This window comes from Mycteria americana, chromosome 8 (assembly GCF_035582795.1).
Source record: "Mycteria americana isolate JAX WOST 10 ecotype Jacksonville Zoo and Gardens chromosome 8, USCA_MyAme_1.0, whole genome shotgun sequence".
Lineage (NCBI taxonomy): Eukaryota > Metazoa > Chordata > Aves > Ciconiiformes > Ciconiidae > Mycteria > Mycteria americana.
The window spans coordinates 34949023-34972558 of NC_134372.1; the positions used below are offsets into that span (position 1 = coordinate 34949023).

At 35.4% G+C, this 23536-nt stretch overlaps 1 protein-coding gene across 3 annotated transcripts in view; it reads right to left on the reverse strand.

Moving 5' to 3' along the window:
• The window catches only part of PHKB (phosphorylase kinase regulatory subunit beta), an 88037-nt gene that overhangs the window by 23399 nt on the left and 41102 nt on the right, over positions 1–23536 (reverse strand). For all 3 annotated transcript variants that reach the window (XM_075510674.1, XM_075510675.1, XM_075510676.1), the window contains 9 exons: positions 21602–21679; positions 19519–19677; positions 15243–15337; positions 7240–7295; positions 6955–7048; positions 2143–2226; positions 1577–1681; positions 635–717; positions 464–554 (listed from right to left, as the gene is read on the reverse strand). In XM_075510674.1, the coding sequence (XP_075366789.1) occupies positions 464–554; positions 635–717; positions 1577–1681; positions 2143–2226; positions 6955–7048; positions 7240–7295; positions 15243–15337; positions 19519–19677; positions 21602–21679 (845 nt within the window). The remainder of the gene's footprint in view (positions 1–463; positions 555–634; positions 718–1576; positions 1682–2142; positions 2227–6954; positions 7049–7239; positions 7296–15242; positions 15338–19518; positions 19678–21601; positions 21680–23536) is intronic.

Sequence of the window (23536 nt, forward strand, 5' to 3'; positions counted from 1 at the left end):
TCACATTTTAATGAAGTAACATTCCTGCTTTAAGATTAATTCAAATACCAAAGATGTTAAAACTAGATCTTGGTTCTTGTAAGAATTTTAATGTATGTGAAGCACCTTTTTTTTTCCCCTCGTTGATTATCTAATCAAAAGAAATCCCTCAATGCTTGACATCATGGATTTATCCTTTGGTGGTAATTTCACAAGATTGCTGAACATAAAAAAAAAAACCTTCTCCCTTCTGAAAATCCTCTATGAAGATTATCACTTTCAAAAGACTCATCAAAAGGAATTAAAATAAACCCATGATTGTTTTGAGCTAAAACAAAATCTGTACCAAATGTCTTGGGTCTTCACTCCTTAATTTTATGATACTCAATAAAATACTTGTAAGTCACATGAAAAACAAAAGTAGTAAGAATACATGTACCAATACTAGGAGGTAAGGACACAACATTCAGGAAAAACATCATACCTGTACTCTGTCAACATGAACTTTCACTCCTCCAACAACTCCCTTTCTAAAGGCTGCCAACATATCCAATATTGGATTGAATCTGCTCCCTCTGAAATTTGAAACAGAACTCCATTAATCTCGCAATTAGGTAAATACCACACTGCAAATGATGCTTTTATCTCTGTCTACCTTATATTGTCTTCACGGATAAGTACAACAAACAGTGGACGACCATGCATTTTCCAATACTGCTTAATGAACTGCAGTGCATTCTAGGTAAGAAAAAATATATTAGTCACAAAAAAAAACACCCCCAAAAAAACCCCACGAGCACAACGTACCAGAATACATAGTACAAGATATTAGAAGAGCTATCTTAAAATAACAGCACTGAAAAAACCAACAGATTAAAAAAACCTTAGCTAATAAACCACTAACAGATTTCTTCAATTAATATAAGCTGCTTTCAAGCACTGTTATTTCACAACTTTTCTGAAAATACTCCTGCATGTATGTTGATCGCAGACTAAAGCACTGGACAGAGTGCGGTGTACTGAACTACATGTAATGACCTTGTAAGTATGCATGGGAAGCCAGGGCTTGAATCATAGCCACTGGCATGGAATAACCAGTGCCACCTTCTATGCACTGCAAGTAGCTGCTCAAGCAGAGGGGGCTTGACAGCTAAGCTTTGCACTGCTGCCCGCCTTAAAGTTAGGGAAGGCAGGCAATTTTTAACATTTGTGCAAAGTCAAGCAGTATTTCCTCCAGGTGAGGCTTTCATATTTCCCTTAAACAGAGCAGTCTCGTTCCTCTCTTCATCCAGGAACATTTGTTTTCCCAAAGGAACAAATGATAATTTGCTTGCTGCATGACAGCATTCCCAATCACTTTTGGGTGAATTTTTTTGTCACCTAAAGATACTCACTAGAACTCATACTGGGCTGAATGCATATTCATCTTGACATGCTTTCCAGAATAAACTGCAAGTTTATACTGCAATTTTTATACTAAAAGAACACACACTATACAGTGTTCCCCTTTCAGTCTTCTATTTTATCAAGCTTCACAGTTTATTCTTCTACAGACTCTGTTTTTGTCAGTTTCTTAAAAGAAGTTACAGATAAATACCTTAATATCATCAATCAACATCATAACATCCTGAGACATGTAGAAATCACTTAGATCAAAAATGATCGAGTAGCAAACTACAGTCTTTCCTAGTATTCGATAAATCTGTTGAGAGAGAAAGCTTCCATTAATCTTTTCTTTAAAATATTTGAAGCACTGAAGTAGCTGAAAAGGAAAACAGGTATTTTGAAACTATCAAAGTAATAATCAATGTAGAACAGTTGAATTAAAAAAATATTTAAAATAAAACATACATCTCTAATTTTAGGTACTTTTTTTTATTAGATATGCAGATCTAGATTCTGTTTCAGTTAAAGCAGTTCACTTCATCACCATTCAGCCTGTTTTGGCCAAGTATTACTGTAATTGGATGTCTAGGAAACATATGACAGTTTAATAGCAAGACAGAGCATGCACATTCATAACAGCAAAATACAGTGCAAGGATTTTAAGATATATGCATAAAATAAAATTACATTTCAATTCTATTTAAAAATCAGAGACTAATTCAATGTTTATCTGAAATACCCATCAATAACAATAACGTAAAAATTTCTTGCGACAACCTTTGATGTTCCAAGGCATCCTATAGGCCTGTCCGGTCTTCCAGATAATCCCAATTTGCCATTGACTCCCAAATGGAAGTAAGCCTGTGAGAAAGAATCATGAAACCTGAGGGAAACTTTGATATAAGCCTTGCTTACGCTCCTACAGGGTCTCACACAGAAAGCTGTGCGCATTCTGCTTTAATTAGAAAACAAGATTCCTAAAATGTGGTCATTATTTCTATTGGGTTTTTTCCTTTTTTTTTTTTTAAACATACATCTATGTAACAACAATCAATAAAGTGAGAGAACACTACATTTGCTAAATGTACAGTTCGAAGACCAAGTGTAATTCTTTTGATAACAACAGGTATCTTTACAGCAGAGAGAAATCAACTCTGTAACGGAAGGAAGAAACACAAGCTGCAAGAAGACATGACGCAAGCAGTCTGCTCCCTAGCAGTCAGTCAGTCGTTCCAGTGCAACGCACCTCACTGCTGGCAGACCAGTACTCTGCTGTAGATAGGGCGTAACAGTTCCTCTTCCCTCCTTCTAATCATAATTTTGCGAGGATGAAGGATTTTCACCTTACTCATGAAGGGGAAAATACAGTTAATACTGGTTTACATTAAAAGAGAGATGTCTTCACTAAGGGTAAGCAGGAGTGCTGGGTGGGATCCTGATGCTATAATCATAGCATCCTAATCAGGACACATGGGTGCAACTTCAGGCTTGGGCAAAGCACCAGAGTCCTGCCTATCTGCATAGTTTCAAAATTCAACTAAAAGTTGTTGTTTCCTATATTAGGTCTTATTTTTACCTTCTTACTCCTATTACTTTTCTAGTCTACGTAATTAAAATATTTTTTAAATTTTCAAATTGCTCATTGAAATAATTTTTTTAAAGGATCATTTGCATTTATTGTCTCGCCAATTTTGCCTTCTGTAATGCTTTGCCATGTGGATACAAAGGTAAAACAGTAATACAGGAACTCTTTAAAGATCTTCATTCTAATTTTAGTAAAGGCCTGCAAAACTAATGCATCAACAACACAAGCAAAAGGGAATAATCTCATTATTCATTGCTTGATTCTTATTTGAGTTAAATTAAGTATGCCTAGTATTACTTCAACTGATACAAGTTTGTAAGACTTGCATATTAAAGAAATAATCTTCGTTTATTACAGTGTATGAGAATAAAACCATAAAAAACCAACTAAGCTGTGAGCAAGATAGTATAAACGTATCAGTTAAACCAGATTGAAAGGTGTAATTTTTTTCCTTATTTGGGCTGTTTTACGTAAGGAACCCACTATTACTGCAACTTCAGAACATTCAGAATTCAGAACGTTTTCCTAAGCTCAATCTTTCTTTATGTTATAGGAAGATAATTCAGAAGCAAATGAAAGTGAACATTTGAACAAACATTACACTCAATAGCTTTTTACTGCTGTCAGCTTGGGGCCTTCCTGATATTGCCTATGTTTCTGCATTAATACCAAGAACTACTTAAAAAAGAAAATAAAGAAAATTACCTATATCACCTGTTCATCCAGACTAAGTAACCGTATTCAAGTGGGAAAGGAATAGAGACATCAAAACATTAACAGCTTTAAATAACCCATCTATACATAACAAAACCAAAAGAATGTTGAACCCCTTTTTGTAATAAATAATGGAGACTAGAATGGCAGTAAACATCATAATTTAACACTGAAAGGACCTTCATTTGGCTAGAATGTAAAACATAAAATGTTTTCTTAACAAAAGAAGAACTCCAGTAGTACTGTAATATTGCCTCTTCCCTTGAAACCTCTTTCTTTAGCTTGAGGCCTCATGTTGTTCTACAGTCTAAAGCAGTCTGAAGTCTACAGAAACTAAAGCGGCTTCATCTTCTAGTAAGAGCTTTCCATCTTGATCTGTTACAATCAAAACATCAGTTCAGATTCAGCACCAGAGTAACTGAACAAGAGTAGGTTCATGCAAGTCCAGCTGCTCCAAGCCAGGGTTTGTTTTTTTTTTTTTTTTTTAAAAACCCGCTAATTCTGCAATATTAAAGCTGCTAATAGCAAGAAACGGCTGTGAAGCAGACTGGACTGTTGCGTTGATTTATAAGAGTGAATCAAATGAAAGTGGTCTTTCACACCATCTGTTTCTGTGTTCTTTTATCTGTTATCAGTCTATGCCTATGGAGTAGTCTGCTATTCTCCTGTACTATACTTCCACTACATAGACACTTTTTTCCTATATATTGCATGCATCTTGTCCCATTTTCTTGTTCTCCTCCTCTTCCTTTTTTCCCTCCCCACCCTAGACTTTGTGGATCTGTTTACATGACCCCCAGTCCTACTTTCAATCCCTAATTTTCCTGAATCAATGTCTTCCCCTCATCCATTTGTTTCTTTTTACACTACTTTTTTGGACACATGCCTGTTTATAAGTCTAGAGCTTTAAAGCCTTACCATGTGCCACTAGACCAGTTCAAAAGTTTCTAATTAAACACTACTGAGAATTGACAGCATCACAATAGCAAATATTGAGATCCATGGGATCAACCCTCTTTTCCCAAAAATACAGATAATTGTCCCAGCACTAGCTTCCCCTCCCCACAAAGGATGACAAATACTACTGGGGCTTTTTGTTTGTTTGCTTTTTGGTTTGTACCAGTTTTTTGCATAAGCCTGCAGATCAAACCTCAGTTCTCATAATGCCCCAAATGCTTTCATTACTTCAGCTCCACAGCTACTCAGCTTTACAGCTATAGTGTAGCCTTTTCTGGAAGCCCACTAGGAAGACGTTTTGCATCAGGTGATTTAAAGTTTGCATGACACTCTTTTTAAAAGTAAATTTTGATGGGGCAGATGTACCTACCCATCATGAGTATAAAGAAAATGTCAGAATTGCCAGATGTCTTGCCAGCTTTTGAAAAATAAATCCTAACAGAGAAGTTGTCATAGATTATATAGGAATTTAATTGATAATAATGAAACTTAATGAAGGGCTCATCTTTTTGTCAGGGATACCAAAGAAATGATAGACGATCGAGAGAGACAATATATACTTCTATAGTAAATTTATGGAGTATCTATCTGTTAAACCAAAATTTCAGGTACAGAATTTCAGGACAAATACAGTGAGAGAGAATCCGTTTTGAAATATATTATCAAGAAAACTAGTGAACAAAAATGGGCTGAGAAATCAACAAGGCTGAATGTAAACAAGGAGATTTCTTTTCTCTCTGTTTAAGTGTTTCTCAGGTGTTAGGGGCAGTCATTATTTGGGATAAGCATTTCTCTGAATAAGCTAGCAAGGTTTTGGTACATCAGTTATCCTCACAAACTTATGGAGCCTGAAATATGGTGTTAGGTTCTCTATTTTTGGTTTTACTTTTTTCTGTGTCCTACAGGCTTCTGATCCAGATAATGGCATCAGCCATGTGATCCTGATTTCAGAGGGAGAGACTCACATAACGATTTGTTCCACAGCTGGAACTTCAGGATTGATAAACTAAATACGTTCATTATACTTCCCCCAGAGATTCACAATTCGTCACTCTTGTTTGAGACAATTTGTGTAAATTCAAAGTTAGACAAAAGCTTTATATACCTGATCCATGATCAAACTTCAGGTGGTGAAGTATGAAATATATCAAGTGCACGTCTGTGATTCTGGATCAGCTTACTTGTCTGACAGTTTCCTGCAGCTTGTTAAGGCATGTGTATGTACAGTGGGACTATTTTCAAGGTTTTTTCAGAGGAAGGGTCTAGGTGTATCAGAGACAGAGGTAAATAGGCACCCAGTAATCATATAGATTTTTATTAGGACTTTTGACAAGTTTACCTACAATTGCCCATCAACGCATTTATCATTCAGAGCAACATTTGTCACAGTCTCTTACATTTAAATGTATTTCCAGGACAAACAGCAGTGGATAGCTTGAAGCACATATTCAGTGTAGCCAAAGTCCTATATATGAAGTACTAAAAATGACTGAACAGAAAAGAGGCCATGGTAGCACTAAAAGAATGCTGAAATGCACCAGTATGGCCTGTAGATGCCATTCATCTTTGACTGCTGGCTTCACATGGCATTGACAGCTACCTGAACAGATGCAGCTAAGCTGGCATCATCAGTGAGGCTCAGTACAGATAAGGGCTAAAAGGCCCAGCCTTCCAAGTGAAAGGATATGGTAGTCTGCTAGCAGACTACTTGCCTGTGTAGGAAAAGGAAAACTTGAAGCCTTCACAGAGGATAAAGGGGATTTTGAAGATGTCCTTCAGGCCAGTAATTTTTGACCATAGATTTTTAAATATGCTCAGTTAAAGGGGTAAACCAAAAAGGGTTTAAACACCAAACCTCCTGAATATTACACCAAACCTCCTGAAAGTCAACTCAAGGGACTTCTAAAAAACTAGGTACAGAAGACTGTATAATGCCTGTTATAGGGGCTACGCTATGAAATTACAAGATGGTTTATGCCTACTGCCTTAATCCATTTCTTTGACTATTGCTCATTTACTTGTTTTTCTACCAAGTTTCGCTTAGTCTACTGTGCTATTAATATTATTAAAATGTTATTATTCATTCTTTATTCTTTGAAGGTGGCTCAGGTAATAAGCCTAATCAGATAATATAGAACATCTGTGCTTCAGTGTTTCACTGAAAGCTCTAACCAGGCATGTATAACTGACCAGTGTCAGCACATCTTGCCACTGAATAACACAAAAAGGTAGATAACAAGCTTAAGGAGAAACAAGTCTAATAGCTTGATATAAATTATTTTTGTTACAAAAGAAATGTATAGATAAATATTTTTAAATGCAGAATTCCTTACTTTGACAAGTTCTTTTTGAGCCCATATCTGAATTGGTTCCACCTGCTGGGGGGTCTGAGTTTGGATTCCATATGTGTTCAGAAAAACTTGTAGGCTACGAATGAAATAATGACAAATTTAATGACAAATGACAGAAAAGTCTTAGTTTTAACAATTATCTTGGCAGCAGATACACGAGTAGCAGTATCATATGCGACACTTCCTTGAATACCTTAGGCAAAGTTAAGATGTCTACTGTTCAACACTTCCTTAATATATACATTCTTAATAAAAGTAAATACATACCGCTGACTTTCTGCTATCAGGGCCACATGTACTACCAAATCATTTTCTAAAGGGCCCTAGAAAATGATGAAAAAATATTTATTAGCATTGCTTACTAAATATTTTTTTAGATATAGCATGAATAGGGAATCTGTCTATTTAAACAATTCATGAGTATGACAGACATCACTGTCTGCATTGATTTTTCTTACCGTGTGAACAAATTGAAAGAACAACACAGGACTAAAACTTGTCAATCCCAAAACTATGGGAAGACTGTCCTATCAGTAATATTTTGCAAGATGCATTCTGGAGAATTAATAATAAATAGGATTCTGGTAATAATTTCCACTGTTTGGTTTAGGGTTTGTTTGGTTTTAATTAAAAAAAACACATAGGAAAAACATTTTGCTTCATACAAAAATTTAGAATTTATACAATTGATGTATTTCCTTTAAGCCTGATATGACATAATGTTTTGATACAGAATTTTGCAAAGAGTTAAATAACTCAACTATTTGGATAACCAAAAATACTAATGTTAAAATGTTGAACTGATGATTTCAACCCTTTACTCTGAAATATTTTGATCAGACAGCTACTCTTCACAGTTATATGATTCTATGTATCACATCTTACAGGAGATAACAGCATTTCCTTGCATTGTTTATAACAAAGATACTTCATGTTTGAAATAAATACTAGTATTTTGCATCAGGAAACCATGCAAATAGGAATGAATTCAACATGTTGGATGAAATCATTGACTCGACTCCCTGGGTCTTGAAATGGCAATTCACCTTTCTTTTCACTGGCAGCATGCATTACTAGCTAAAAAATGAGATGTCCGAGTTATTCCTTGTTCATTTCTTCTCTGGCATTCAATGACTGTAAAATCGAAAGAACTAAGAGCAGCGCACATTTTCATTCCTAAAATGCTTTTTGTCTACTTTTGTCTAGAAACGACCAGAACATGAACGAGAAAAGTTAATTGATTATATAAAAATACAGCATTTTCTGTGAAGATAGACGGATAGACATATTGATTTAGAACAAAAAGTTCAGAGTGAACACTTGCTTGTTCAGGCATCTGTGAGCCTCAATATCAAGTTAGATCTTATGGATTTACAAAAGAAATTCTTGATAACATTTTCCCAAAAGTCTATCAGCATTACATTTCCGCTAAGAATTTTGGAGTTTTTGCCACGAGGTAAGTTTGTGATCAAAGTACGTGCACAAAGAGACCAGATTAAGAAGTCAGAAGTTCAAGTGACATTAAAAGATTTTCCTCCTCCAAGTAAGTTGATCATGCTGTCAATTGCATTTATACAAACAGTAAGAAAACTCAAGCCACTTCTCTACCATCATCAGTACATTACGTTTATAAAACAAAAAGCAAAAGACCCCCCAGAAAACAAGAGATCCCCCTCCAAGACTGTATTGATGTATAGACAGCTTGTGATCTAACTTGGGAAGTGGTCTTCAAGTTAAGGCTCAACTTTATTACTGTATTAGTGACGAACTCAGTGGGACTGTGTAACCATAGACTGTAAGCTGTACATAAATCTGTGTGTTCTGCATCTCCACTGAGCTACATCCTTCTCCGATACCAGTACTAATGCCTCTCATACACAGCCGTACCCAATGACGTGACTCATTTATAGCAGCCAGTAAGTGGTGGTTCTAAGATGGGCCATAACAAAGCAAATGCATCTGCAGCACAACTGGCACAACACAAGATCTGTGTGAAAAAACACTAGACTTCGAAAACGTATTGTGGAAAAAAGTAACTGTAATTGCTGTACAACTACAGGATTGCTGTAACATGAAACAGAAAGTTATGTTCATTGTCATTTAACGTGTCAAGGCCCGGAGGATCACAAGTAGTGGTCTAGAAAAAACACAGATCAAAATAAAAGATACAAAACTCATGAAAAAGTATGTCATTCTTTTCAGTAATGATCATGATATATAGCATTTGCTACATATTTAAAAAAAAAAGATGTGGAAAAGCATTAAACTCCTAAATATTCCACTAAATAAATCCTGCTGCTGTTAAAAGTTCCACTTTAATGCGTTTGATTTCACATTTGTCTAATAACACAAGCTAAGATGTTGTTCACACAACATCAATCACCGTCTCCCCAAGACACTGCAACAGACCCCCCTCCCCTGGTTCACCCTTCTGCCTCGCAGTTTCACATCGGATAGTGGGCAGAAGGATCTGTTTCAACTGTATTCTGCATGCTGTGCAAATGATAAAGATACCCCAGTGTTTCAGAAGACCAAGATAAAAGACAGATTAGTTGTTCTTCCTCTCAAAAAAAGAAAAAAAAAAAATCATAGTTTTTAACAGAGTTGTAAACTGTTGGAGGCAGGATAAAGGGAAAAATCCCTGACTCTGTTCCTGGCATGAGCAGAGAAAGCAGCTCAGTATTAGTCTTTTGCTGCCCTCTCACCGGACAGATGCTATCACTATATGCCTTTCTGCACACATTCCCAGGAAATCTCAGAACTTCAGAACTCTGAAAAAAATCCATTCATTTTGAACATGTGAGAAAGTGGGCACGATACTCAAGAACACCGATTAAAATGGTACCTACTGGGCTTTCCAAGTACACGGGGCGAGATGAGGAAAACAGAAATAGCATGCAACAGAAGAAATTGTACTTAACCCAAATAATCCACTTTGCTGCTACGAAACTACAACTGAATCGTTACAAAACACGTCTGCTTCTGGAAGCATCTAAATACTGCTGAACAGTTTATGGTCAATGCTACTAACACACCAGACTTTTTAAATGAAATACAATATGGACACACACGTGCCTTAAATTCTAAAATAACATTTAACTATTTTAGAATTGTGTTAACTGTGGTAGACAACTGTATTAAGAGAAATGAAAGCAAGAATATGCTTATAATTAACATTACAAAACAAATCATCCAATACGATACATCTCTCAAAACCATTAAAATTAGACATGCTCTAACCCTAAACAGAATTTAGGTAGCTGAAAAATCTTAATATAGCTCAGTCTACCTACACTTAGTAATTTTAGTTCCTTCTTTACATGTTACCTACTTCCCTGAAAATAAAAAAAAGCAGTCTATCATTTTGACTATTCTCTTCCCAACATCATCAATGGGCATTAACCTTAATTTCCAGTACCTTAAATGAAGTCCTCACAAATGATTACTTAGTTTACAAAGCAAAACATTAAAAGAATATAGTCATCATGTGCAGAGAATTTATTTAAATGCAACCCTATACATATATTTCAAGTTAACTCAGAAGATAAATTAGTCTTACTTTGACAATTTAGTAAGATTATAATTTTTTGTTAAATACGAAATTAAATATAAGACAGCAATAAATCAGTTTTCATATGCTCCAGTAAAATACAAAGCAAATGCTCCAGTAAAATACCAAACAAAACCAGAAAATCCCCACACCACCTTGTTTCTCAAATGTTATTGTTACTATACAGGCCCTCTTACATACTAAATTCTCCCAAAACAGAATGCAACAACCAAAACTTGTGTTATAATATAATCTCTCCTGGATACAGAGACAGTAAAAAGGAATAATAAAATAAGCTCTTCTGAGGAATCCAGTTCTAAAGAGTTATCCCCACTGAAACAAAATGCCCTGCATTATCTTCTTCCAATAAAGTCAACGGAGCATGGATGATTCCATTTTCTTTTTAACTCACAAATGGGATTTAACCTGAAACACGACTGACCATTTAGCATTACAAAGCAAATTATTTGTGCAAAGGAGAATCTCTCTGACTGCTGTTAGACTTCTTTGTGTTTTGGAACACAGACTAAAACTAGCAAAGAGAATCCTGCACCAGGGCCACACTGGCATTTCCCCAGGAGGGAACATAGAGACCTCTTCCTGAAAGTGAAAAATAAGGGGTTTGGGGCATTAACTTAGGAGAGAAAACATTTCCTTATAACTATTGTGCTGGTTTTGGCTGGGGTAGAGGTAATTTTCTTCCTAGTAGCTGGTATGGGGCTATGTTATGGAGTTGTGCTGAAAACAGTGTTGATAACACAGGGATGTTTTCGTTCCTGCTGAGCAGTGCTTGCACACAGTCAAGGCCTTTTCTGCTCCTCACCCCACCCCACCAGCGAGTGGGCTGGGGGAGCACAAGAAGCTGGGAGGGGACACGGCCGGGACAGCTGACCCCAACTGCCCAAAGGGATATTCCAGACCATATGGCGTCATGTTCAGCATAGAAAGCTGGGGGAAGAAGAAGGAAGGGGGGGACATTCAGAGTGATGGTGTTTGTCTTCCCAAGTAACCATTCCGCGTGCTGGAGCCCTGCTTTCCTGGAGATGGCTGAACTCCTGCCTGCCCATGGGAAGGAGTGAATGAATTCCTTGTTTTGCTTTGCTTGTGTGCGCGGCTTTTGCTTTCCCTATTAAACTGTCTTTATCTCAACCCACGAGTGTTCTCACTTTTACTCTTCCAATTCTCTCCCCCATCCCACCGGGGGGGAGTGAGCGAGCGGCTGCGTGGGGCTTAGTTGCTGGCTGGGGTCAAACCATGACAACTATAAACAGACAAAATTAATATTTTAGTATTACGGTCCATTAAGTTTTCACTATACTGCTCATTTGATTCCACAGTTTTCTACAACAAATGAGATTGTCCTCTTTTATCAGATTTTCTAGGTTGAGCGATGCGTTCACAGCTGTAGTTATATATAGTTATATATATATAGTTTTCACAGCAATTTTGCCCTTGTAGGTCTATATTACCTTACTTTCCTTGAGCTAATTCTAGAATATTCTTCACTGGTGCTTTAAAACTATAAAACGAAGGTTGGAATATTTTAAATACTTCTCACTACTTCCCTAAATCTACACAATTATGTGGCCAGCAGACATATTTTTGTAGTGGCATCAAAGCCAAAAAACCCTAAATTAATCACATTTTTCAATGGCAATTGTTTATAGAAATGATAGTCAATGCAATCAAAATATCAAAATATTCCTACATGGCAAATGCATTTCTCTAAGAAATATTTCCTCAGCACATGGCTTCAAATAAAAAAATCTAAAAAGCCTTTTTTTGGTACATCACCTTCCAAAACACTGTACCTCAACAAAATTTATATACACAAGCATCTGAAATTTTTACATATCCTTGTTTATTCCTTACAGCAATGAAATTTAATAAAAGTGGAAATACTTTTCTTTTCAATTCAATTGAGTAATTCTTTAGCTATATGGAAAAGAGAAGACATCATTAAAGAGAAGAAACTGCTTTTGATTTCCAAGACATAATTAAGATGTGTGGTGTTCTCATTTCGTATTTTATTTTTAGTTATTTTCCTAGCACTTTAAGGCAAATAGTAAATACTGGTTTTGCATAAATCAGCTCCATTAGATAAAAAGACATAATCAAATATTCAGACAAGCAGTTTAAGCAAATTTAAAATGTGGATTAAAAAAAGTCAAGGTCAAGACTCTCAGCTGGAACTTGAAGTTTGCTGACTTTAACTGCAAGACCTTCGCTGATAAAGCACCCCTCGCTCACCTTGATACATCTATGTGTCTGCCTTCCATTTTCTAACCTTCTCTTAATGATGACCAATTTGAACTAACATCTGTATCAACAAATATTTTGCCCTGATACTAATGTAATAGTAAAACCACACAAAATACAGCAGCACTTGTTTCAGTACAAACAATCCCAATGAAATTCCACAATCACCTACCTGGTTAGTGCTGCAGGGACACTAACCATTCTGGTCATAATTTCTACATTGCTGCTCAGAGGCTACAATGACAAAGGCCTGATGCCACAGTCGTCTAGAATTCCCACTAGTTCAGAAGTGCATCTTTTTCCTCTAGCCCACATTGAGAAGCACGTGCAGTATCTTGGATAGTTTTATCATTTACATATCAAAGAAAAGCATGCACAGTCATCTATAGCAAAGAAGTACCATCACTGGGAAGAACAGCGGTATAAACAGACTTAGGCAATCCCAGAGCTTCTTTCTTTCTTCATTTATTTACCGTTCCACCTATATGCCACTGCCCAACAGACAATCCATCTCACAGCCTCTTGCATACAAAGGATACACACAACTACAGGAACTGCTGAACATATTGATCAAAGTCAGATTTCTATAAAGATTTTTAGGTTTAAGAAAAAAAAGTAATCTTATCCTCTCTTGATTTCTAGCTTTCAAGTATAACATCAGTCTTGTTCATCAGAATACGCTCAAGGATCACCCTGGGAAGGGCTTCTCTTTCACTTATCCTGACAACAACAAAAACATTACTGATCCCGAATATGGAAAATTTTTGCCGAAGTTTTAGCAAATTTAAGCAGCTAAGATTAACAAGCATCAGCTCCACCAAGTTGTCCAAGAAGAGCACAATTGCTCTGTCAGGTAATTCTAGCGCAGACAACTGTTGAGCGCTGAAAGAACACAAGGACTGTATAAGCACTTGAGAATGACAAACCATCTAGTCTGATCTCCCTTTTAACAGTGACAAAGCTTTTTCTTTTGCATCATTTACAGACAAAGCAAAATATCAAAATGTAGCTGTTTAAGTTATTTTCAATTCTTTCAATGCTCTTGAGCTTTTAGAGTCCCCATTATATTGCTGAATTTTACTGGATAACTGCGTTTTACTAAGTTCTTCATTGAGCCACAAAGCGACCACCAAGGAGTAAGTTATGAGAAAACAAATTATTACTGCATAATTTATTATCTCTTTTGGGAAGCTCTCAGGGCAGAGGCTATTTCTCTCTGAAGATCTGGAAATTCCCTATCATATAATGGGTACCTCAAAAAAAAGTAAAAATGCTTTTCTACTAAAACACTTGCTGATGAGTCACGCAGTGTCTTTAGAACAAACCATCATCATCTTCAAAGCATTCATCTGTGGCATATTAAAAGTTATTTGTTTCAAGAATCAAAGAAAAATAAAAAACTCGATGGGCTGCATGCAACACTGACTCGATACAGGCTTCTTCTAATGGCACTCCTAAAAGGGCAGCTGATATCGGCAGCTCACAATTTCTGTAGCATTCATAATCCCATGATGTAAAAGCAATCAAAGAAACTGGGAACAAATGAAGTCACTGAGCTTTCATTATCTCATATTAACATGGCAGAAGTGCTGCACTGTGAACAATGCAAGTCTCATTATGAATGAGATAATAAACACCCAGGCACTTGGATTACCTTGGTAACAGGAAATAGTAGGAAACAGAGGTTTTAAGCAGCATTTGGATAGAACAAGAAAAACATTGTTCACTTCTGATCTTGGAATAAATCTTAAGATAAATGCTTCATATTTTATGCTTCAATAACAAATTCACGATGCTGAACAAGGAACTTTCCAAATATATATTCCTTATACCAAGAAATAAAAAGGCTGAAAAACATCTCTTAGCTACACATTTCCATACATACAGTTCTTACCTCTTTAATAAAAGAAGTCCCCTACATATAGACCATGTTTCTGTCTTGTTATCCTATCTACTGCAGATTTGAATTACAGCGTTTCAAGCATACGCCATCCCTGGGCACTCATTCCTGCTGTGCATTTAAGCCAAATACAGGAGCACACGTATATACCATGCACGCCAAAAAAGAACCTCATCCTTGTAGCTTTTAGGAGCTCTAAATACAAAAAATATTAATACATTGAAGTGGTAATTAATTTGAAGGAATAAAAAAAGCAGGCTAATTCTTCCTTCCTGACATATCTTATAACTCAAAGAAACATACCTATCTATTAGCAGCTATTTAAACTTTCATTTTATGTATCTTTTTGATTGCACCACTTAATTTGAAGGCAAACACGCACCACTTCCCCCAAACTGCAGATGTTTAATCTTCCTTTTAAAAGCAATCCTCCATCAACTAAGAAAACGTACATACATTTAATATTTTCCTAGGTCTTGAATTGTAATATTAGAAGACCGTATATAACACACAGATGACAATTTTTCAGTAAAAATATTTTAATACTAAGCTTATGCTTACCTGATTTGAAAATCTCATGCTAACATTCCGCTGATCTTGTGGAGGTATATAACGTCCAATAGGGTCAATATCTTTAGGACTTACTAATTTGTCAGCTGAAAGTAAATGATAATAAAAATACAGAATGACTTGAGTACTTTCTGCAGCTTTTGTGAAGGAGGCATGCAAACATATTTTATGTAGTCAGTTCTGCTGCTATAATCTTTGTTTTAGATCAATGATTTACAGATTAAAAGGACATTCTGCAAAATTGTATTAATGTGAAAACTAATGACTCAAGCATCATTCTTGCTACAGCTAATTATAATATTGTAGTATATAAAAAACAATCCTTTACTTTTTCACAGAGATGTGTTAAAAGAATATATGCAGACAACAGACTCCACAACACACAAGTCACATAAAAAGCCCTCATTCCACAACCATGGGATTATTCTAGAGCTTTACCTAGAAACTCAATGGTTACCATCAAAAATTGTTTAGCTTTGAAGAAAAGCAGACAGCCTCTATCACAAAGTAATCACATGACTATAATCCTGAAAGGGACAAGGGATATCAAAGGTATCTCTCAATACGATATCTCAAGGAGAAATTGTAAAAAAAAATTAAATATATTTGAAACCTAGCAATTTCTACATGGAGTTTCTTACATGGAAAAAACCCCCAAAACTAAAATTCCATTATTTTAACCTTCTCCTGAAAAAAAAATTAAGTACTTCAATAAAAGTATACTATTAAAAAGTTTCAACAAATGCCTTGAATAAAGGTTCACAATCTACTGTGAGCTATTATACCCTTCAAATAAGCATTCTCCTATCAAAATCTCATTTTGACATGAAACTGTCCAATCTTCATTTAATTTCTGCTACAGAGGAGGTCACAGTGCATTTTCAGTTCTCCTATATACAAGTCAACAATTTTTTACATATTCGTAAAAAGCTCTACGCTAGGAAATCAGCTATTAATCTAAAAGAGAAATAACTCATTACTCCATTAGCTTAATTCAGCTACAACAGACAACCAACGCTGTCTTGATAAGAAAAATGTTTCTGAATTCTACACTCTGTACTAAATTAAGACAGCAGTTTATGAACTCAAAACATGTCCTGGCTCAAGCTTAACAGTGTTAGGAAAGACCAGAGAGCAGAATAGACGGTGCAGTGGAAAGAAAACGCATGGCAGACAATGAAGGACACTGGCTGGGCAGTTCACCGAGTAAGCCATGAAGGAGCCTGCTGCTGCTAGGAGCTATGCCAGCGACTGTCAGCCACTAGATACTGCGATCATCTCCTGTCCTCAGCCTTCTGTTGAGAGAATGCAGCTTGACTCCTGCCAAGAAAGGACCCTGTTCCTCTGCTCTGCACTACTCCTGCGGAGTCACGATCCACGTACAGCAGTTTATGTTAAAAAACAAAACAAAACAAAAGCAAAGCTAGATTATGAAAAATTACCACGGACAATTTATTAATATACTGACACATGAGTTACTGAAATACATTTTAAGGAAAACAGTCATCTAAGCTCCAGACCACACAGTCAGACTTCTGCTGGCTAAAGGCATGGAAGTTACTTAAATTATTTGTAGTACTGCTGACGCTATAAATTGATTCACGAAATGATTGCAAGATCAATGGACTCTGCCTCATTGTTCTTAAAAGCAAGAGTGGTTTCCAGAATAGGTATTGTATTTCCACGGTTTTTTACACTGATTTACACTGCTCAGTAATTAAAATATGTAGTCAAAATAATTTTGTATTTAAAACAACTAATAGACTAATATAAAATTTAAGCTAACTTTCAATATTTACAATTGTAGAAAATTGTAGATTTTGAAGACTCTCAGTGAATATTCATCACCATTATCACAAATACAAGTGTATTGGAATCCAAATGCAGAGTTTTCTTTATTAGCTCATTATTTACATCAGCAACAGCTGACAACATTTAATCCATTTGGTCTATACTCTAAAAAATATTGCTAAAAGCTCTTAACTTAGCTCTAGGCAGCACTGAATCCACAGAACAAGATACAAAAATTATAAGGAAAAGCACAGGAAAGATAAGAGAGCTACTAAATGAAAGACTAAACCGAATGAATTTTCAGGTGCACGAAACAGCTGAATACCTGGCATCCCTTTCCCTTGCTCTAAAATGGGGACCCTACCATTAAGGTTTTACAAACCTCCTCAACCAGAGAAAGAAATTCTACGAAAAACTGCATCACCATCTGCAAAATGCATGTTTTTCTTCATAAACAATATTTAAGTTGCATAAGCATGTGGTGACTTCCAACAGCGGTAGGCAGACACTTTCATTGCCTCTGTCGTTCAGAGCCTTTATAAGCAGGATCAAAATTTTGACTTCACTACTTCAGTTTGCCCCTCTGTGGGAGGCAGCGAGATGTAGAAGAATTGATTCAGTTTCGTGTTGCTGCATTTAGAAAAATTTGGACCGCAACAGGCAGACACCAGGCCCACAGACAGAAGAATCATCTAATAAGGTCATATTGTATGCTTGCCTACACAACCGCAGCAAGCAAGCTGAGCAAATACAAATTAATTGCTGCCCTTGAGACAACACAACAATTTCTGGAATGGATGTTGAAATGGGAAACCGGTACCTTCCCAGAAATCAAGTTTTTGGAGTCAGGCTTCCACTTAATTAGCAACTGCCAACAAGCAAAGTAACACACACAAAGACTTTCACCAAGGACAAGATTGTTATTCAGGTAGGTTTTCACCCAGAAAGGAGCAAAATTAAATGCACCAATTATAAATTAATATGAATAAATGGAGTTCCTGATATAACAATCACTGGTGAATAGATTTAGCTTTGTGATAAAATTTCCAGAACCTATTTGCAAAGACTGTGAGAGAAAAGTAAAAAAAAATATTTTGAAAAAAGGGAGGGAGGAATGAAAAGTAGTGAATACAGTGGAGAGAAAGTTTTAAAACAATAAAGGAAACAGTGACTAATGACAACATTTCAAAAACAGATTTAGGACAATTATTTAAAAAAAAAAAAAAAAAGTGTAAGAATGTTCAGCAAAGGAGCCAAGGAAAGAATTGAAACAAAACAAAAGAAAGTTACATTACTCAAACAGCATTTAGCAAACCATAAATACAATGTATTTAACCAGTATTCCGCAGGTATAGAAACACACAAATATTAGTACAAGAGGAATGCTAGCAGAATTACTACAGTATTCCTGCACACACATTTGAGGATTACTTGGCTAATACTAAGAGGTTAAATTAAATTTTTTTTCATTAAAGGTGAGATTGCCTGCATTTACTTTACAGTGTTGGCTAAAAAAGGAATTATGCAAGGAATACAGTGAAACCAAACAGGTGGAGCACCAGACGGACTCTGTTCTTCCATACCTAAAGATACAACTACTGTTCTTGCCAACTCTTCAATTTTTAAACTCCCCTTCAATCTTTCTCATTTTTACTACCAACAGCCTCTTTCCTTTTACAGTGTTCACAGAAAAAAAGTTTTTAGAACTCATCTACTGATTACCAGGTAAAGGCTGAGCGTGTTAAAATAAAGTAATATATCTTTCTCCTAAAAAGCAATACTAAGAAAAAAAAAAAATCTTAACTGTGAAGACTTTTCTGGCTTAACAACTATTTTTGCATTCGCCTTTGAATGCTCTCAAGTGAGACCAAGAGTTCATTTGTGATTGACATTCACCATAACAACCTTCAATAGCCGAACTTTGAAATGCACTTTCAAATGCTCATCTAGTCTCTTCTATTTTAAAGGGTAAAAATAACATAGACTGAAGAAAACATTAACATTATCTGAGACTGCAACTATTCAAAATTTAAACTTGTCTTGCTCAAAGCAGTAAATAATTTGAATTAATGCTATAGATCACTTACAAACATCACTGTACAGATGAAGCTGATATAGTTAATCCAGAAAGTGCCATGTTAATATATTTTCTCATGAAGAAAAGGAAGTAAGAGGGAAAGCCAGGAAAAGAAACAGCAAAAAAGAAACCTACCATGTTCAGAAGACTTTCAGTATTCTAGAAAATATTCCAGTAAGCTCCACAGTATGCTGCATGCAGCATAAAATTTTAACATAAAGAATAAAAAGCAATTTTTGCCCATCACGTATGTACCAAAGCAGGGGACACACATGCCACCCACAGTCCATTCAAAACTCAGGCCAATGCGTTTGTTCAGATTCAAGAAAAACATTAACAAGATACATATCCTTCACTTCTGATGAGTCAAAACCTGCCCGAATTTCCTCAGCCTCTTACCCAGGAGTTTTGCAATGATGTAAACTGCCTGTCCCCACAAGAAAAGCTTTCCATCGCGTCCGTTGTTACTAGGAAACCGTTTCTGACTGCCAGGGTTCTTCTTTTCCAGTTCAACAAAATCAGCTGGCACATAGTAATACTTGGGTACAACAGGACACCCTATGGAGTTGTAAAATAAGTACAGTAAGTAAATATATTCCACTTCCCTTATTATTTGATTGTAGTCCCCTAATAAAGCTGAAGTGGATTCAAAAGGGGAAAAATTATACCCTAGCAACAGTTCGATTGAGCAGAAAGACTGTTGTCATTCCTTGTTATCTCTCAAAACACAATCGGCGTAGGAAACCCAGGGCAGTATTAAACTACTTTATTTTTCACCACGCATTTCCACAGAATTTCTTCCCAGAACACATATGTTTGTGTAGCACCTTACTGTGCAAGAAGAAAAAAAAATATATTTTTCACTTAAAGTAAAATGCAGTACAGATAACAAACCATAACCAAAAGAAATGAAAGCTGTATCAGAGTGAAACACTTGGGGTGTTTTTCCCTGCATTTAACACCAGCTCAATATCAGACAACTTTTTAAAACTAAAATCTTGGGCAAAAGTAGTCAAACATTTAATTAAATTTAATTTTTTTGCAAGTATGCAAAACCAAGTTAAAAACAGCATTTTAATTTTGAAACATCATGAAACAAAAGGGCATAACTTCTTCTTTGGAAGATAGCATATCTTGTATCTAGAATTATGCCACAGGTATTACTGATCATTGTAGATTAATAACCTTTATTTCATCACTTTTTAAGTGGACAAGAGTCAGGAATTTAGAAACATAATTACAAATGATTGACTTAATTATATGCAATATAAAAGCAAATTAATATGCTTTCTGCAAAATTAAATTTCACCTTAATATTGCTTTAATTTTGAATTTAATTGGATAAAGAACAGGTGATAAACAGAATAAAGTTGCAGTGTCTGACTATTTGCTTAGACAAAAAAAAAAAATTACTGGCAAGCAGATGAGAAAAATTGAAAAGTGGGAGTTATTAGAGGTAGACTATTCAAATGAGTGAGGTATCAAAACAGACCCAGAAATTTTGAGATGAGACATTCATGATGACTTTAAACAAGAGGAACCACAAGATTAATTTAGTGCCCATGGAACTTCACAGACTCATTAATAATCAGAAAGAAGCAATGATCAGCAAGGTCAAAAAATTTGCTATGTAATGAAAATTTGGTAAGGAAATGTTTGTATTTCTTACAGAAACCAGTTCAGTTCACAAGTATTTTAAGTTTAAAGAACAAGTCAGACTAAAATATTCTGCATCTACTTCTGTAACTGTACCACAGATGTCAAGAACAGGTGACTAAAGATGCTGAGTTTTAAAACTGGATTGTCAGTATATTGACGCTTGTTCTGTTCTCAGGCCTTTTTTTTTCCTCCCACTCAAACTTATGGTCTTTTTCTTCCTTTTTTTTAAACTGAATTTTGGATGGATGTGCCTGTAGGCCATCAATAGCCTTGTCTGCAGTTCCACCAAAATTCTGGAGCGCACAATTTAAGTAAGAGAATGTTTTTATTGAAATTAACATGTTGCCACTTTCACTGCTCTAAGCTAGAAACAATTGCATATGCATATACCAAATTATTTTTTAAATCTTGTGAAGTTAAGTGACAATGAACGATGCAAGTCATTCTCAGCTGTATCTAGGTGAAACACTGAAACAATCTGGCTGTTGGTAGTTAATATTTTCCTGCAAAGTCAAAGTGAACTTTGTAAATAATGAAGCATAGGCGAAGGAGGGGAGGAATGACTGGGTACAGTGTAAATCTTACATTTATATCAGTAGCGTTTTTCCAGATAGCATTACTTTTATTATCACACTTTATGATGCAATGTATCTACATGAAAGACATTATTTAGTATTAGTGTTTTGCCATCAGGAAACATAGTGATATTGTTACTTCTCCTTTGTTCTGACTGCAATATCCATTAGTAGAAATGCTAGTATTTTAATAATTTCAGATAAATAATAAGCTACCGTGTTTTAGAAGAATGATTATCAGATAATACCTTCAGATGTATGTTGAAGCAAAGGATCCAGAAGATCCTGATATTCCTTTACTTGTGCAGGATTTCCTCTAAAAACTCCTAAAAATAATGAAACAATAATTGAATTAACGGAAGAAATAACTTATGAACTTAATGTTCATTAAAGAAGAAGAAAAAAAAAATCTAGTGTTTATTTTTCAATGGGGTAGTGCCTACACACTAAATAGTTCATGAAAAGTAAAAGACTAAACTGCAGATCCTCACTTACTGCTACAGCTAAATCTCACAGGGATCATGAATCAGCCACTCTCTTATTAGCTTAAACTGAAATCGATGGCACGTTACACAGGGTAGTAAAGGTGTGAACTTACAGAGGCTCAGGAACTAGACTCAGACAACCAGCCCAGCTAGCTGTAAATAACTTCCTTAATTATAGCAGAATGAAGAAGCAGAGCTTGTGTGCCAGTATGGAGGCAAACAGATTGGTTCTAAATCTTTAGGACAGAGTTGTAAACTGATCTGGAAGCGAGTTGCCTAGAAATCCCAATAAATAAATACAAAAGGAATGTGAAGTAATAAATTGAAAAATTCCCCTCCAAAGATTTTTAGATGGAATGTTTACATTGATGTTATATAGGTATTCTATCTTCATATTATACAGGTTCAGAACTACTGAAAAACCTTGAGATATTAAACAGAACAGTCAACTCTCTATGATGCTGCTTTTGGGGAGAAATTGGTAGATTTGCGAGTACCATTAGCTTAAATGTTTTTCTAGCAGAACTTAGCCATCCCAAAATGAATCTGATGAATATTAACATGACCAGCATTCAGTTCATCAAAAGTTCTTACATGAAAAGATATATGAAAAATACCAAAAGCATTGCTGTTCATCAAGGAAAACGTGGATGAACTTGACAAGTCACACTGACTTTTTAAAATAGAACATTTTTAAAAATTAAACGGGAACAAGTTAGATGAAAACTTTTCATTGTAGGTCTTTCACTCATTTCTTTCCATGGTTTCCCTTTTCAATTACCATATTATTCCATATTATTAAAAATAGCTGTAATGTTTCCCTCCTTACCTTATCCTAGAAAATTACCATAATCCTCCACATTCAACCAGAAATGTAAAAAAGCTTTCAAAAATGCTATTCAAATATGTCTTATCCAAAAAATAGCCATATTGATTTATTTACTTCAATCCTTTCCTACAGCTATAGATGCACATCTACTACCCCGAGAGTCCTAAACAATTTCCTTTTGAGAAAAATCCCAAAAGGAAATTAGTACTAAAGCAGCCTTTTTGTATTCTTAAGAAGGGTGAATTCTGAGAGGCAAAAATTAGACAAAAGAAAACCACAAACTCATCCACTGAGAACAAATACACCAGAACATCTTTATTAGGAAAAGTTTAGGTATGTTTTTTGTTAGGCTATATATATATATATATATATATATATAAATATATATATAAATATATATATAAATGTCACAAAAACCTTCTCTTTTATGTTATTTTAAGAATACCCAACAAGTTATTCTACTGAAAAGCCAGAGCGCAGTAGAAAGCTGGAGTCTGACTACTGTATAGAGATTTCTTTCTTTCCATGGCTCTTCAATCCTCTGTCCAAAACCAAAGCTTGACAAGTGTTGTTCATTGCATTTTCAAACATTCCGAAGCGTATATATACAGGAAACAAAATCACTTGCCAAGAGAAACAAATGCAATGAAAGTTTGCACACAAAAAAGGGTGTGCTTAAGTGACACACTGAACTATTTCAAAACACTTGAGCACAGTCATGACATAAGAGCAATATGATATTCTGACTATTTGTAATTTAGTCTTATTGGCAGATGCTGTAGAGGATAAAAAGATGCATTTATGTGATAATACAGTTGCTTTTCTATTAAGAATCATCTAGTGAAGACAACAGTTGGGTAATAATGACC